This window comes from Neovison vison, chromosome 8 (genome assembly GCF_020171115.1).
Source record: "Neovison vison isolate M4711 chromosome 8, ASM_NN_V1, whole genome shotgun sequence".
Classification (NCBI taxonomy): Eukaryota; Metazoa; Chordata; class Mammalia; order Carnivora; family Mustelidae; genus Neogale; species Neogale vison.
The window spans coordinates 66,393,152-66,409,656 of record NC_058098.1 but is presented as its reverse complement, the minus strand read 5'-3'; the positions used below and the strand labels follow the sequence as shown (position 1 = coordinate 66,409,656).

General features: G+C 43.9%; 1 protein-coding gene across 2 annotated transcripts in view; it reads right to left on the bottom strand.

Moving 5' to 3' along the window:
* SH3RF3 (SH3 domain containing ring finger 3) overlaps positions 1–16,505 on the bottom strand; it is a 388,055-nt gene that overhangs the window by 67,156 nt on the left and 304,394 nt on the right. For both annotated transcript variants that reach the window (XM_044263806.1, XM_044263807.1), the window contains exons 6-7: positions 15,511–15,681; positions 12,945–13,192 (exon numbers count right to left, since the gene is read on the bottom strand). In XM_044263806.1, coding sequence (XP_044119741.1) covers positions 12,945–13,192; positions 15,511–15,681 — 419 coding nt within the window. The remainder of the gene's footprint in view (positions 1–12,944; positions 13,193–15,510; positions 15,682–16,505) is intronic.

Sequence of the window (16,505 nt, the reverse complement as noted above, 5' to 3'; positions counted from 1 at the left end):
ATTTTTCCCTTGTTGTTTTTTGAAGATTTTATTACATATTTTGAACAATTTGATTGTAATTTGCCTTGGTGTAGTTTTCCCCATGTTTTTCGTGCTTGGGGCCCACCAGCTATTGTTGATCTGTGAGTTTGTAGTTTTCATCAAATTTAGAACAATCTGATCTATTATTTCTCAAATAATTTTTCTGTTTCACCTTTCACTCCTATACTTTGGAGACTCTAATTACACATATATTAGGCCATGTGACATTGCCACTGATCACTGATGCTCATTTTAGGAAGTACTCGTTTATATTTGTGTTTCATTTTTCATAGCTCCTATTGCTACATCTTCAAGTTCACTAATATTTCCTTTAGCAATGTCTAATCTGCCATTAATTCTATCTGCTATATTCTTTTTTTCCAATTTATTTATTTTCAGAAAAACAGTATTCATTATTTTTTCACCACACCCAGTGCTCCATGCAAGCTGTGCCCTCTATAATACCCACCACCTGGTACCCTAACCTCCCACCCCGCAGCCACTTCAAACCCCTCAGATTGTTTTTCAGAGTCCATAGTCTCTCATGGTTCACCTCCCCTTCCAATTTACCCAAAAGCACATACCCTCCCCAATGTCCATAACCCTACCCCCCTTCTCCCAACACCCCTCCCCCCAGCAACCCACAGTTTGTTTCGTGAGATTAAGAGTCACTTATGGTTTGTCTCCCTCCCTATCCCATCTTGTTTCATGGATTCTTCTCCTACCCACTTAAGCCCCCATGTTGCATTACCACTTCCTCATATCAGGGAGATCATATGATAGTTGTCTTTCTCCGCTTGACTTATTTCGCTAAGCATGATACGCTCTAGTTCCATCCATGTTGTCGCAAATGGCAAGATTTTGTTTCTTTTGATGGCTGCATAGTATTCCATTGTGTATATATACCACATCTTCTTTATCCATTCATCTGTTGATGGACATCTAGGTTCTTTCCATAGTTTGGCTATTGTGGACATTGCTGCTATAAACATTCGGGTGCACGTGCCCCTTTGGATCACTACGTTTGTATCTTTAGGGTAAATTCCCAGTAGTGCAACTGCTGGGTCATAGGGCAGTTCTATTTTCAACATTTTGAGGAACCTCCATGCTGTTTTCCAGAGTGGTGGCACCAGCTTGCATTCCCACCAACAGTGTAGGAGGGTTCCCCTTTCTCCGCATCCTTGCCAGCATCTGTCATTTCTTGACTTGTTGATTTTAGCCATTCTGACTGGTGTGAGGTGATATCTCATTGTGGTTTTGATTTGTATTTCCCTGATGCCGAGTGATATGGAGCACTTTTTCATGTGTCTGTTGGCCATCTGGATGTCTTCTTTGCAGAAACGTCTGTTCATGTCCTCTGCCCATTTCTTGATTGGATTATTTGTTCTTTGGGTGTTGAGTTTGCTAAGTTCTTTATAGATTTTGGACACTAGTCCTTTATCTGATATGTCATTAGCAAATATCTTCTCCCATTCTGTCAGTTGTCTTTTGATTTTGTTAACTGTTTCCTTTGCTGTGCAAAAGCTTTTGATCTTGATGAAATCCCAATAGTTCATTTTTGCCCTTGCTTCCCTTGCCTTTGGCGATGTTCCTAGGAAGATGTTGCTGCGGCTGAGGTCGAAGAGGTTGCTGCCTGTGTTCTCCTCAAGGATTTTGATGGATTCCTTTCTCACATTGAGGTCCTTAATCCATTTTGAGTCTATTTTTGTGTGTGGTGTAAGGAAATGGTACAATTTCATTTTTCTGCACGTGGCTGTCCAATTTTCCCAACACCATTTATTAAAGAGGCTGTCTTTTTTCCATTGGACATTCTTTCCTGCTTTGTCAAAGATTAGTTGACCATAGAGTTGAGGGTCTATTTCTGGGCTCTCTATTCTGTTCCATTGGTCTATGTGTCTGTTTTTGTGCCACTACCATGTTGTCTTGATGATGACAGCTTTGTAATAAAGCTTGAAGTCCGGAATTGTGATGCCACCAACTTTGGCTTTCTTTTTCAATATCCCTTTGGCTATTCGAGGTCTTTTCTGGTTCCATATAAATTTTAACATTATTTGTTCCATTTCTTTGAAAAAGATGGATGGTACTTTGATAGGAATTGCATTAAATGTGTAGATTGCTTTAGGTAGCATAGACATTTTCACAATATTTATTCTTCCAATCCAGGAGCATGGGACATTTTTCCATTTCTTTGTGTCTTCCTCAATTTCTTTCATGAGTACTTTATAGTTTTCTGAGTATAGATTCTTAGCCTCTTTGGTTAAGTTTATTCCTAGGTGTCTTATGGTTTGGAGTGCAATTGTAAATGGGATTGACCCCTTAATTTCTCTTCCTTCTGTCTTGTTGTTGGTGTAGAGAAATGCAACTAATTTCTGTGCATTGATCTTATATCCTGACAGTTTACTGAATTCTTGTACAAGTTCTAGCAGTTTTGGAGTGGAGTCTTTTGGGTTTTCCACATAGAGTATCATATCATCTGCGAAGAGTGGTAATTTGACTTCTTCTTTGCCGATTTGGATGCCTTTAATTTCCTTTTGTTGTCTGATTGCTGAGGCTAGGACTTCTAGTACTAAGTTGAATAGCAGTGGTGATAATGGACATCCCTGCCGTGTTCCTGACCTTAGTGGAAAAGCTTTCAGTTTTTCTCCATTGAGAATGATATTTGTGGTGGGTTTTTCATAGATGGCTTTGATGATATAGAGGTATGTGCCCTCTATCCCTACACTTTGAAGGGTTTTGATCAGGAAGGGATGCTGTACTTTGTCAAATGCTTTTCCAGCATCTATTGAGAGTATCATATGGTTCTTGTTCTTTCTTTTATTGATGTGTTGTATCACATTGACTGATTTGCGGATGTTTAACCAACCTTGCAGCCCTGGGATAAATCCCACTTGGTCGTGGTGAATAATCCTTTTAATGTACTGTTGAATCCTATTGGCTAGTATTTGGGAGAGAATTTTTGCATCTGTGTTCATCAAGGATATTGGTCTATAGTTCTCTTTTTTGATGGGATCCTTGTCTGGTTTTGGGATCAAGGTGATGCTGGACTCATAAAATGAGTTTGGGAGTTTTCCTTCCATTTCTATTTTTTGGAACAGTTTCAGGAGAATAGGAATTAGTTCTTCTTTAAATGTTTGGTAGAATTCCCCCGGGAAGCCGTCTGGCCCTGGGCTTTTGTTTATTTGGAGATTTTTAATGACTGTTTCAATCTCCTTACTGGTTATGGGTCTGTTCAGGCTTTCTATTTCTTCCTGGTTCAATTTTGGTAGTTTATATGTTTCTAGGAATGCATCCATTTCTTCCAGATTGTCAAATTTGTTGGTGTAGAGTTGCTCATAGTATGTTCTTATAATAGTTTGTATTTCTTTGGTGTTAGTTGTGATCTCTCCTCTTTCATTCATGATTTTATTTATTTGTGTCCTTTCTCTTTTCTTTTTGATAAGTCTGGCCAGGGGTTTATCAATTTTATTAATTCTTTCAAAGAACCAGCTCCTAGTTTCGTTGATTTGTTCTATTGTTTTTTTGGTTTCTATTTCATTGATTTCTGCTCTGATCTTTATGATTTCTCTTCTCCTGCTGGGCTTAGGGTTTCTTTCTTGTTCTTTCTCCAGCTCCTTTAGGTGTAGGGTTAGATTGTGTACCTGACACCTTTCTTGTTTCTTGAGAAAAGCTTGTACCGCTATATATTTTCCTCTCAGGACTGCCTTTGTTGTGTCCCACAGATTTTGAACCGTTGAATTTTCATTATCATTTGTTTCCATGATTTTTTTCAATTCTTCTTTAATTTCCCGGTTGACCCATTCATTCTTTAGAAGGATGCTGTTTAGTCTCCATGTATTTGTGTTCTTTCCAAACTTCCTCTTGTGGTTGAGTTCTAGCTTCAGAGCATTATGGTCTGAAAATATGCAGGGAATGATCCCAATCTTTTGATACCGGTTGAGTCCTGATTTAGGACCGAGGATGTGATCTATTCTGGAGAATGTTCCAGGTGCACTAGAGAAGAATGTGTATTCTGTTGCTTTGGGATGAAATGTTCTGAATATATCTGTGATGTCCATCTCATCCAGTGTATCATTTAAGGCCTTTATTCCCCTGTTGATCTTTTGCTTGGATGATCTGTCCATTTCAGTGAGGGGAGTGTTAAAGTCCCCTACTATTATTGTATTATTGTTGATGTGTTTCTTTGATTTTGTTATTAATTGGTTTATATAGTTGGCTGCTCCCACGTTGGGGGCATAGATATTTAAAATTGTTAGATCTTCTTGTTGGACAGACCCTTTGAGTATGATATAGTGTCCTTCTTCATCTCTTATTATAGTCTTTGGCTTAAAATCTAATTGATCTGCTATAAGGATTGCCACTCCTGCTTTTTTCTGATGTCCATTAGCATGGTAAATTCTTTTCCACCCCCCTCACTTTAAGTCTGGAGGTGTCTTCGGGTTTAAAATGAGTTTCTTGGAGGCAACATATAGATGGGGTTTGTTTTTTTTATCCATTCTGATACCCTGTGTCTTTTGATTGGGGCATTTAGCCCATTAACATTCAGGGTAACTATTGAGAGATATGATTTTAGTGCCATTGTATTGCCTGTAAGGTGACTGTTACTGTATATTGTCTCTGTTCCTTTTTGATCTACCACTTGTAGGCTCTCTCTTTGCTTAGAGGACCCCTTTCAGTATTTTCTGTAGAGCTGGTTTGGTGTTTGCAAATTCTTTCAGTTTTTGTTTGTCCTGGAAGCTTTTAATCTCTCCTTCTATTTTCAATGATAGCCTAGCTGGATATAGTATTCTTGGCTGCATGTTTTTCTCGTTTAGTGCTCTGAAAATGTCATGCCAGCTCTTTCTGGCCTGCCAGGTCTCTGTGGATAAGTCAGCTGCCAATCTAATACTTTTACCATTGTATGTTACAGACTTCTTTTCCCGGGCTGCTTTCAGGATTTTCTCCTTGTCACTAAGGCTTGTAAATTTTACTATTAGGTGACGGGGTGTGGGCCTATTCTTATTGATTTTGAAGGGCGTTCTCTGAACCTCCTGAATTTTGATGCTCGTTCCCTTTGCCATATTGGGGAAATTCTCCCCAATAATTCTCTCCAGTATACCTTCTGCCCCCCTCTCTCTTTCTTCTTCTTCTGGAATCCCAATTATTCTAATGTTGTTTCGTCTTATGGTGTCGCTTATCTCTCGAATTCTCCCCTCGTGGTCCAGTAGCTGTTTGTCCCTCTTTTGCTCAGCTTCTTTATTCTCTGTCATTTGGTCTTCTATATTGCTAATTCTTTCTTTTGCCTCATTTATTCTAGCAGTGAGAGCCTCCATTTTTGATTGAACCTCATTAATAGCTTTTTTGATTTCAACTTGGTTAGATTTTAGTTCTTTTATTTCTCCAGAAAGGGCTTTTATATCTCTGGAGAGGGTTTCTCTAATATCTTCCATGCCTTTTTCAAGCCGCTAGAACCTTGAGAATTGTCATTTTGAACTCTAGATCTGACATATTACCAATATCTGTATTGATTAGGTCCCTAGCCTTCGGTACTGCCTCTTGTTCTTTTTTTTGCTGTGAATTTTTCCGCCTTGTCATTTTGTCCAGCTAAGAGTATATGAAGGAGCAAGTAAAATACTAAAAGGGTGGCAACAATCCCAGGAAAATATGCTTTAACCAAATCAGAAGAGATCCCAAATCGTGAGGGGGGATTTCTGCCCCCTCACGATTGGGTGAGGGATCTCCTCTGATTGGGATCTCTTCTGATTGGGATCTCCCAATCTCTTCTGATTGGGATCTCTTCTCATTTGGGGATAAAAAGAGGTTCAAAAATAAAGAAAGAAAAAATAGAAAAAAAAAGAATTAAAAAAAGGGATTGAATTAAAAATTCAATCACGAATTAAAAAAAGAATTAAAAAATAGATTGAAGAGATTGGGATCTCTTCTGATTTGGGGATAAAAAGAGGTTCAAAAAGAAAGAAAGAAAAAAAAGAAAAAAAAGAATTAAAAAAAAGAAAACGAATAAAGAAAAGTATAAAAAAGAAAAAACTATATATATATATATATATATATATATATATTAGATAAACTAGTTAAAAAACGTTAAAAAAGAAAAGGGTAAAAGTCAAAAAAAAATTTTAGCAGAAGAAGAGAAAAAAAAATGAAAAAGAAAAAAATTAAATTAACTGCAAGACTAAAAAATCACAGAGAGAAAGCCATGAATTCCATGGTTTGTTTTCTCCTCCTCTGGAATTCTGCTGCTCTCTCCTTGGTATTGAAACTGCACTCCTTGGTAGGTGAACTTGGTCTTGCCTGGATTTCTTGTTGATCTTCTGGGGGAGGGGCCTGTTGTAGTGATTCTCAAGTGTCTTTTCCCAGGCGGAATTGCACTGCCCTTACCAGGGGCGAGGCTGAGTGATCTGCTCGGCTTTGCTTTCAGGAGCTTTTGTTCCCTGAGCGCTTTCCATAGAGTTCCGGAGGACGGGAATACAAATGGCGGCCTCCTGGTCTCCGGCCTGGAGGAGCCGAGAGCCCCGGGCCCAGCTCCCCAGTGCGCCCTCAGTGAACAGCTCGTAGTAACTCGCGTCTGCCTAACCTCCCGCCGCGCTCCGAGCTCACCGAGCCTGTGAACGGTTCAAGGCAACACCGAGCTGTGAGCTTACTGTCGGCTCTGTCTCTGTAGCCGGCTTTCCCATTCCAATATCTGCAAGCTCTGCAACACTCAGACACCCCTGATCCTTCTGTGACCCTGCGGGACCTGAGGTCACGCCGATCCCGCATGGGCTTCGCCCAGGTTTAGCCTCCAGAGCGATGTCCCTCAGCGGAACAGACTTTTAAAAGTCCTGATTTTGTGCTCCGTTGCTCCGCCGCTTGCCGGGAGCCGGCCCCTCCCCCTGGGGTCTATCTTCCCGTGGCTTTGGATTCACTTCTCCGCCAGTCCTACCTTTCAGAAAGTGGTTGTTTTTCTGTTTCTAGAATTGCTATTCTTCTTCTCTTCGATCTGCCGATGGATTTGCAGGTGTTTGCAATCTTTAGATAAGCTCTCTAGCTGATCTCCTGCTAGCTGAAGTAGTCTCAGCCTGCTACTTCTCCGCCATCTTGACTCCTCCCCTATCTGCTGTATTCTTGATCTCAGACACTGTAGTTTCTATTTCTAGCATTTGACTTGGGTTTTTAAAACATCTTCCATATTTCTACTTAATTTTCTGAGTATTTTATAATATATGAGCACATAATAATAAATGCAATTATAATATCTGTTTTTACCTTTATATGCTAATTCTAACAACTGAATTAGTTCTGACTGACTGGTTGACCTCATCTTTATGGGTCATATTTTCCTTTGTGTGCCTAGGAATTTTTTATGTTGTTGAGAACTGGATATTTTTGCAGCCCCATCAACTCTTCCTGTTTGCAGTCTTGAAGACTCTTAAACTCAGTTCTCCATCACAGTTAAATGAGTTGTAAACAGTTCGATCTTTTTGAGTCTTCTTTTAAGACTAGTTGGGGAGGGGGGCACCTGGGTGGGTCAGTGGGTTAAAGCCTCTGCCTTCGGCTTGGGTCATGATCTCAGGGTCCTGGGATCAAGCCCCACATCAGGCTTTCTGCTCAGCAGGGAGCCTGCTTCCCTTCTTCTCTTTCCTTCTGTCTGCCTCTCTGCCTACTTATGATCTCTGTTAAATAAATAAATAAAATCTTAAAAAAAAAGACTAGTTGGGTAGTTTATCTAGGGACTGAGGCAGTGCCCTTCTGCATAGAGTACTCAATGTCCTGTGAACAGTTTTTTTTTTTCATCTGGGTGGTGGAACATTTTTTTCATCTGGGTGGTGGTACTATTTCCAGCACTTTGTGAATGGTGGACACTGACAGCACTGATCCTTTCTCTCATAGTTTCCCTCATAGATATATGCTGATTACTTCTTGGTCTACTACTCAAGAGGAGACCCTGCATCCTCTGGGGTTTTCTTTCTGTGCAGCCTTCTCCTCTCAAGGCTCTGTCCTTCAAACTCCAGCCACTTCGATCATCCAGACTCTCACACCACATCCTCACATCAGGAAGCTCACTGTGCTCCACTTTGTTACTCTTCCCTGTGCCAAAGTCTGGAACCTCTCTCCAGCCAGTAAGCTGGGGCTCAACTCCTCGTTTCCTATTCTCATGGATCACTTTCCTTGGTTTTCCATTGTTTGGCATCTTTCAAACTGTTGTTCTTTTAAACTGTTTCTGGCAGGTTGATAAATCCTGCCCTCATTATTTTAGGCTGGTCATAAGTAGAAGGCCAGCTTTATCCTGTAGACATAAAAATCCAACTATATCTATTATTTAACCCCTCTGATGTGTCCCTTAGAATATAAACCAAAATTGCACAACATAGTTTAAAGGAACCTCCATGATCTTCCCCTGTTTACCTTTCAGCTTTGCCAGTGGCATTCATCCTCTCCTTTCTTCATCCTTCCACCCTGACTTCATCTCAGTTTTCAAGTGCACTAGTCCTCTGCCTGCTTTGGAGCTTTCCTCATGCTTCCACCCTCAGGGGCTGCCCTGCTGCATGCCAGCTTTGAGACCAAAAATTAAATTTTGCCTCTGCAGAGAAATTGTCACCAACACCCTGGTCTTCTCCTTTCCATGCCTTTTTTTCAGTCACAGCAAAATAAATAAAGTTACCCAAAATAGAAACTCCGGTATTTCTCATTGCCATGTCCTTGTCCTTGCTAGTCCCTCTGCTAGAACTCTCTTTGTGCTTTGGCTGCTCAGATAGTTCCTATTTGTACTTTAAGAATCAAGGCAAGATCATCACCTCTTGAAAATTTTTCACTCTCTCATTTTCCTCCCCAATCTGAGTTACATATCTCTCTTCCATGCTTTCTTATTACCCTCTCAATACCTCTGCTACAGTGCTTTTCAAACTCTATTGCAAGAATTTGTTTTCTTGTCATTCTCTATAACTGAATGTAGAACTGGGGGTTATGTGGTTCTTCTCTGCATTTCCAGGGCCTACCAGAGTATCTACCTTTTTTCAGTGATTTGCTTGCTCGCTCACTCTTTTTCCTTTTTTCTTTTTCTTTTTTTTTACTGTTGAATAAATGGCTGGGCAAGTCTCTTGGCCCTGCTAAATACCGATATGAGGATGTGTGGACACTGGCACTTCACAGGGAGAGCTCTGCCCTTGGAAAAAGGAGTTACATTAATCAAGCAGAACAAATCATATTGGATGCTATGGCCAATGCAATTAAGCCTTTGTCAAACTGCCTGACTTTGGCTCAAGATGAGAACATTGATGAAACGCCTCTCAACTGCCTGGGTTGGGGTCTGCTGAAATGGGCAATTACTGCAGTGAACAATCCATTACTTGTACTGTCAACAGTATGCAGAATGAAGTGGAAAATGCTATGGGAACTCAGTGGCATTTAATTTACTGATATGATATGGTAGGAGCCATTCTTTAACTTGACTGTGACAGCAAGAGTGTGGGGATAAGCATGAGGTTGGAATGCATTGGGAAAGCTGTTTTAAACATCCTGAGCCTCACTCTTCCCATATGTAAAATTAGACTGATGGAAGAGAATGCTTGTCACACCATGGTGGTTACTATGGTGATCAATGACTGAGATGAAACGTTGTACTGCCCCTGGCCATGCCAATTTCTTTCAATTCTGCTTGCTATTCCATAGAGGGAGAAATAACTGGCAGGTCTCATTTTCTTCTTTGAACTGGGAAAGTTGCTATCAAGGCATGGCTTAGAAAGACCATCATACTGGCATTTTGTGCAGATAACCCAGGGCTACTGTGCTGGAATATTCACTCCCAGTGAAGACCTGGGTTGCCCAACCTCTCCAAATTGTGGTACACATATCGTGCGTGTGGCACACTGGGGTGAATCGACTTTATCTGCCCCAGGTCCTGCCTGATTGCTCCAAGGGTCAACGAGGCAATGAGGTCAGGATCTTGGGTACTTCTGACTCAGTCATGGAAAACCAGTCAGGAAGCCCTGCTGTGGGCTCACTTAATCACTTGGCCACTACAGTGGCTGTATATCTAGCTAGAGGCTACCAATAAATACCATCAAAATAATTTCAGCCATGCTACAAGCATGGCTCATTAGGGAGGTCATTGTTGGGGGCAAGATGGCTGGCACCAGATAATATTGTTGTGGAACTCTTGTACTATAAAGATAATTAGTTCTTCTCTGTGGGCCGGAGTTGCAAAAACATAACTCATTCTTGGCTAATGCAAGCAAAAGAGACATATATGAAAGACTATTAGGCACTTACAGAGTCTCTGGAATGGTACAGTCATTCTTGAACACTCTATCAGTGCCAAGCCCACCCATGAGGCCTCCCTGGTGCAGATCCCATCGTCACAGGAAATGGACACTATCCAGAATGAGTCTGGACATACTGATGACCGGGCACTGGACACCAGAAGCCCACCCTGCACCCACAGATGACTGGGTATTAGACACCAGAAGTTTACCCTGAATGCACTGATGACTAAGCCCTACACACCAGAATTTTATCTACACCCACTGATGACCAGCACCTGACACCACCAGATGTCCACCCTGCTGCCCCCTGAAAAGCTAGTTGTTTCACCACTACCTTCTCTCCCAAAAAGGATCTACAATGGCCCTCATGAATGGCCCCTTCTGAATGGAAGTCACATCACATGCAGGTATGGCTATTCCCAGCATCTAGGTCACATGTCTATTCCCAGCATTTGGGTCACATGTCTGCACTTACTACAAGGTGAGCTGGACCAGCAGGATCAACCTTCTATCATGGCGAGGCGAGATTCACACAAGGGATACCAGCCCCACGTAAGGACAGGGATCCAAATCAGCATGGGGGCCACAGCATGACTAGCGCTTTGCACTCTGCAAAGTCACATCATAAACTAGTCCCTGGTGGTATCTTCCAGGCCAGGGATGCCATTGTCATTCTCCCAGTCATTGACACAGAAACCTGGCAAGTGGACTTGGTTCCTTGGTTTCCCTGAACATCAGCCCATTTCCAGGTCATAACCATTCTGCCTCCTAAATATCCTGTCATTCGTCTCAATTCAGAAGCCCCATTCCTTGGGTCTGGGCCCCTCTGACCTGTCACACGGGGACAGCAATACCACTCTAATGGCTCCCAGTTTTGGGCTGCCCCTTACCAATTCTTCCTCCCTACCGTGCATGGTGGTATTTGATAAAGTGCTGTCCCTCTTGTGTAAAATCCCTCAATGGGTTCCCATGGCTTTCATGAGAGAATTCAACCCCCTAGATTCTTCAGTAATAATTTATTTTTACTTTTTGGACTTTCGTGCACTGAGTACTGCAGTGATATTCTTCTTCTCTAACAGAAGAATAGAAATAGCTACATGTACTGAATACACACTCGATATGCCACAGAAGACAGTCCTCACACAATGCCCCAGAGGTAAGTGCCATTTTACAGAGGGAGAAACTGAGGCAAGCAAAACCAATGGCAGTTCAGCCTCCAAACACAGGTTTTAAGCTCATGCCTTCAGCCAGACCTGTGTTCACTCTGTCTTCACTGAACCACTGCGAGCTTAAGACATGCTTTCTGTCATTTGTTTGGCTATTCCTTTCCTTCTTCCTGCTTCAAATGGTGCCCTTCCTTGTTCCCCGACCCAAGTGTTACTTTGCTGTTTAGTCTGGGATCAACCTCCTCTGAGGAGGCTCTCCCAATCTTCCCCCATCACCAATGTCCCACACTGGACTCTCCTCCACCAGCACTCAAAGCCTCCCTGCCTGGCAACATTGCCTCTCTGCCAGTGTGTGGGAGCTTAGAGCAGGAACAGGGTCCTGTTTTGTCAGTGAGCGTGCTGATGGAAGTGGTCCTCTAAAACACTCAGGATGATCATGTCACATTCCGGGACACCTGAATGGTCTCAGAAGTCCTTGTTGTCGCATGCAAGCGCGGACCAGCAGCAGCATGGGAACGTGCAGGCCAACTTCCCCAGAACAGGTGGGCAGGCGGACATCATCCTCCCACCCTCTAGTCCCATCAGCCATCACTTGGGAGAAAATATGGCCCCTGCTGTGCTAAGTATTATCTTGACTTTTCACACTTGAGAAGGTGCCTCCTGGAGCACTTCTAATGGGCCATCTCCTGGCCGGCTAGTTTCTAAAAAAAATTGTGTATTTTATTGCTCCAGAGAGTCAGCACTTTTTGTCCTTTAAGCCTTACTCTGAGGAGAAGAGAGATGATTTCTGAGAGAGTAAGCTTGGGCTGAAGCTGGAATTCTATCATTTTAGATCACAGCTCACTGTCCTGGGTTCCTGCGCTGCATCAGCGACATCGTCGCTGGCTCCACAATCTGGGAATGCGACTGGTTTGGGTTCTAAGGGGCGCATTGAGCCACACTTCAGCAGTTCCTAATAGCTCAGGGCTAAGCTACCAAGCCAGACATGCTGATCTTCTTTATGCCTGTAAGATCTACCCCATAATTTCTCTACATCTCACACTGTCCTCGGATCAACTGGATTTCCCCTAAACTAGGTCAGCCTGGCTATTGATAAAGCTGGCCTAAACATGAAGGGTCAATGACCATCATTGCTTCCAGCCTCAAAGCGTTCCCGAGGAGGAGCATGCTGGCTCCATCTGGTGAGCAGCTGCCTAGCTGGGGAGGCCCTCAGTGCCCGGCATGTGGAGGGCCTGTGCAATAGGCCCAGATACTGGTGTCAGTGGGTTAATCCTAGGGGTCCATGCAGTCCTCTTGCTACAAAGAAGTGTATCAATATTTGAGAATTCTCTAATCCATTTCAGTTGCCCAGAGAGGGTAACATAAGTTAATGTATTTCCTGGCGATTAGCAAAAGCTTATGATCATGATAGGCAAATATAACTTGCCCATCATGGACAGCTTGAAACCTGGGTCAACAAGTTTTTCATGAGAACCCCTTGTTAAATTTTCCTACAGAGTGAGACCTCAGGGGCAGCACATACCTGTGGGGACAGTGCCCCGGGCTTGGCTGGTGGCGGGCTGGGCTGTGTGCCGCAGGCAAGTGGCCATCGGGGGAGAGGCCGTCTGGTGCTGGGCCTGGGGTGTGGTGAGGGGAAGGGCTGGCCTTGTGGCAGTGGCTGGGCTGCTCAGACTTCCACCACCTGGGTGGATGGTTGTGGCCATCCCTTTGGCCAGCGGAGAACCTCCAACGACATTATTCCGGGGTGGCCCAGCCCCTCCTACAGGAGCCCTGAGGAAATAAAACAGAATCATTCAGGTGAGGTCACAGAGGAAACCATACAAAACAAGCCATTAATAAAGGTCCACTCCTACCTCCTGGCTTTGAGAGATGAAGGCCACATAGCCCAGGGCACAAATACTAAAACAATGCCGAGATAATCCTGTAGGTAAAGGATGCCCAGAGCTCAAGCCTGGTTGCGGGGCTACCTTTATGAAACCTTCTTGGGGGCAAATTTTCAATGTAAATAGGTAATAAACAGCCAAAGAACCCTAAAAATCAATACCAATCAAATATTTTGTACCAGAGCTACTGCCCTGATTCATTCTAATAAATAGCTGTGTCTGTCCCCACACACATCCAGAAAGAGTGGATGACTCAGCCACATCCCACAAAGCTTGGACGTATCTGGCACGTGGTGGGAAGCAGTGGCAAGCACCCATTCCCCTTCAGACATGGCCGCCTTCTCATTTCTGCCAGCCTCTGGGAAAGGGCGTAGACCACGTCCTGCTGACAGATGTCAGGGAACGTGTAGTTCATACCAGAAATAGATGCCCTTTCACCCCAAGTTTCCAGATGAAACCAGTTTCCAGCATTTAAGAAATGGAAGAGGAACGCGATAACTCTGAAAATAGGTTGTAGCCCTTTGACCTCCATGAACTTGCTGCAAATTTGTGCACTGGTGGTGAGTATGCCCCACACAGCAGAATATGGGGACTTGGAAGTTTCTGTGGGTTCAGTTTTAGGGATCAAATGTCTCCCATTTGTCCAAGAACTGGGTAAAGTCCCCTTCTGTGCTTTCAGAGTCTTGGTCATGAGACACCAGAAGCCATGGGAGCATGAGAAGAGGTACTGCCAGGTGCTTCACCAGGTCAGGGAGCTGTATCCTGTGTGGCTTGGTACCGTTGGACCAGAACTTTAGTCAGGGATTGGCTGTGCCCCACTAAATCAGGGTTTCTGAAGAACCGCCATGGGAAGAAGAACCTCCTGGAAAAGGACTCAGCTGTCCAGGAACCACAGGCAGAGCCTTCCTTTCTCAGCGCCTAGAACTACCCTGAAATTCACCTGTAGCAAGGCACCTTATCAGTGGACCAGCCAAAACCATGACTATTTTAAAAGATTTATTTATTTGAGAGAGAGGGAATGAGTGGAAGGGGCAGAGGGAGAAGGAGAGAGAATCTCAAACAGACTATGCGCTGAGCATGGAGCCTGACACGGGGTTCGAACTCATGACCCTGAGATCATGACCTGAGCCAAAACCAAGAGTCGTATGCTCAAATGATTGCACACTGATTTTTTTTTTTTAAATCATATCTGTTACCTATTAAACTCACTTTTACCCTAGGAAACAAATTGTAAAGCTTGAACAAAGCAGACTCACAAATTATGGGCCTTTCCAGCAAGGGTCCGATGACATACAAGGAAGCCCATCACAGGGCCAGCACCACTCCTCGGGGTGCTTTGAAAAGTATGAATCAGTCGAGTCATCAGTGCAAGTCTAGGCATTATTTAGTTGTCTTCCTGTCAGTCTTGTCCCAGAGTGAGCAGAAACCTAGGGGCCATGTCTTCAGCTGATGTTCTTGTGCTGTAGGTAACCCAGAGTTCTGCCCGTGAATGGTTTCCGCAAGGGAGACGGCTGAATAAAATCAGCAGTCGACCCCTCCTCTTAGTGGGAAATTCTCAGGCAACTCCAGAGAACTTCTTGAGCAAAGTTTTAAAATTATATTTTCTGTTTTACAAAAATAATACAACAGGAAATTTGCAAAAATAGGAAGGCACAAGGAAGAAGAACATTTTTAATTACTCCTAATGCCATCACTCAATAACACTTGTTAGCTTTTGAGAGTATGTTTTTCCTTTGTGTGTATGCATACGTTTGTTTTATGCATAACAGATCTCTCTCTCTCACTCTCTCTCTCTCTCTCACACACACACACCAGCTGTACTCACATGGGACAGGACAGGGACATGCGCACACACACACACTGGAGAGCTCACTCTCTTGAGAGAACTTCCATTGCCATTTAGTGCCATTGTCCCGACTCCAGCTCATTCTCCTCCCATCTTCTCCCCTCACAGCCGTGTCTGCTGAGGGAATGACAAGCAAAACCTAATTCAGAAGGGGAAAAGCTTGCCATGTGGAGCCCTCACCCAAGGGGAACTCTGAGCTCATGTGGCCAAATGCTGTGGGCAGGGGAGCCCTTGCTGACTTCTGGACCGTGTGGTTTTTGGCTTGCTCAGGCCACAGTGTGCTCTCCAGGTGGTAACCTGCTGCAGGGGAATGTGGTGGGTGTGCGTCCTCCTCTCCTGGGCAGCGACCCCAGCCTCACCTGGAGACGGGCGTCACGTAGTTTCCTGGGAACACCCCAGAAAGCCCAGTCCTGAGGGATGTCCCCTTGAACCAGCCATCCTGACACTTCTCTAGGACACGGTACATCTCGCCCTTCCGCAGCTCCAGCTCGTCGTTCTTCTGGGGCTTGTAAGCATAGAGCGCCAGGTACCTATGGGAAGAAGAATGGGGCCAAGGAATAAATGATGGCTCACAGAAATGGGCATATGCCATCTGTCATCACCTAGGTCACAGCTAGGCTCATCTTTGGATGAGTCCCCCCAAAAAGGAAGAGCTGATTCCTACAGGGCTTGTGCCCACCGTGCCTGACCTACTCTTCATGATAAATCACTACAGTGGCACAGGGAAGGGGGAGGACCCAGCACTGTGATTGCCCATCTAAAGAACCAGGTCCTGAGAGGTACAAGCAGGGAGGAGACAGAGCTCGGCCTTACTCCTAGAGCCCTGTGTTGGCTGACCAGGGCAGGCAGGCCCTCAGCGCCACCCTCCCGTCCAACAGCTCAGTGAGCCTGTGTGATTCATCCAAAGTCCTGGAGGATGGGCCAGAACTAGATCACAGGTCTTTGGATCCCACCTTCTAAAGCCTGATGCCCCCAGCCAGAGAAAACTCTAGGGAAAACCAATAATGAAACATCCAAGGTTGGGGCTGGATTTTCCTCATTTTATCTAACTAGACCCTGGCTTACCTGCCTGGTTCATTGACAGTCTGAGCTAGAGACCCCAAAAGCCTTTTTAAAGAAAAGGCAGTCTAGTTAGGGAATTCTTGGTTGCATCCTTCCTTGCAATATTTATGCCATGACTTATAATTTAAATTCTACTTTTCTCTTAAGCCTATTTGAAGACAAACCAAGAACAAACTCAGTGGTGTAAATCCTGGCCTAGGTTTAGAAGCTGTGCCTGTAAGTTAGTGCATGACCCTGGAGGATGCCTCTTTTGTCACATACCTCATGATACCTCAATATCCAACCCCACAGG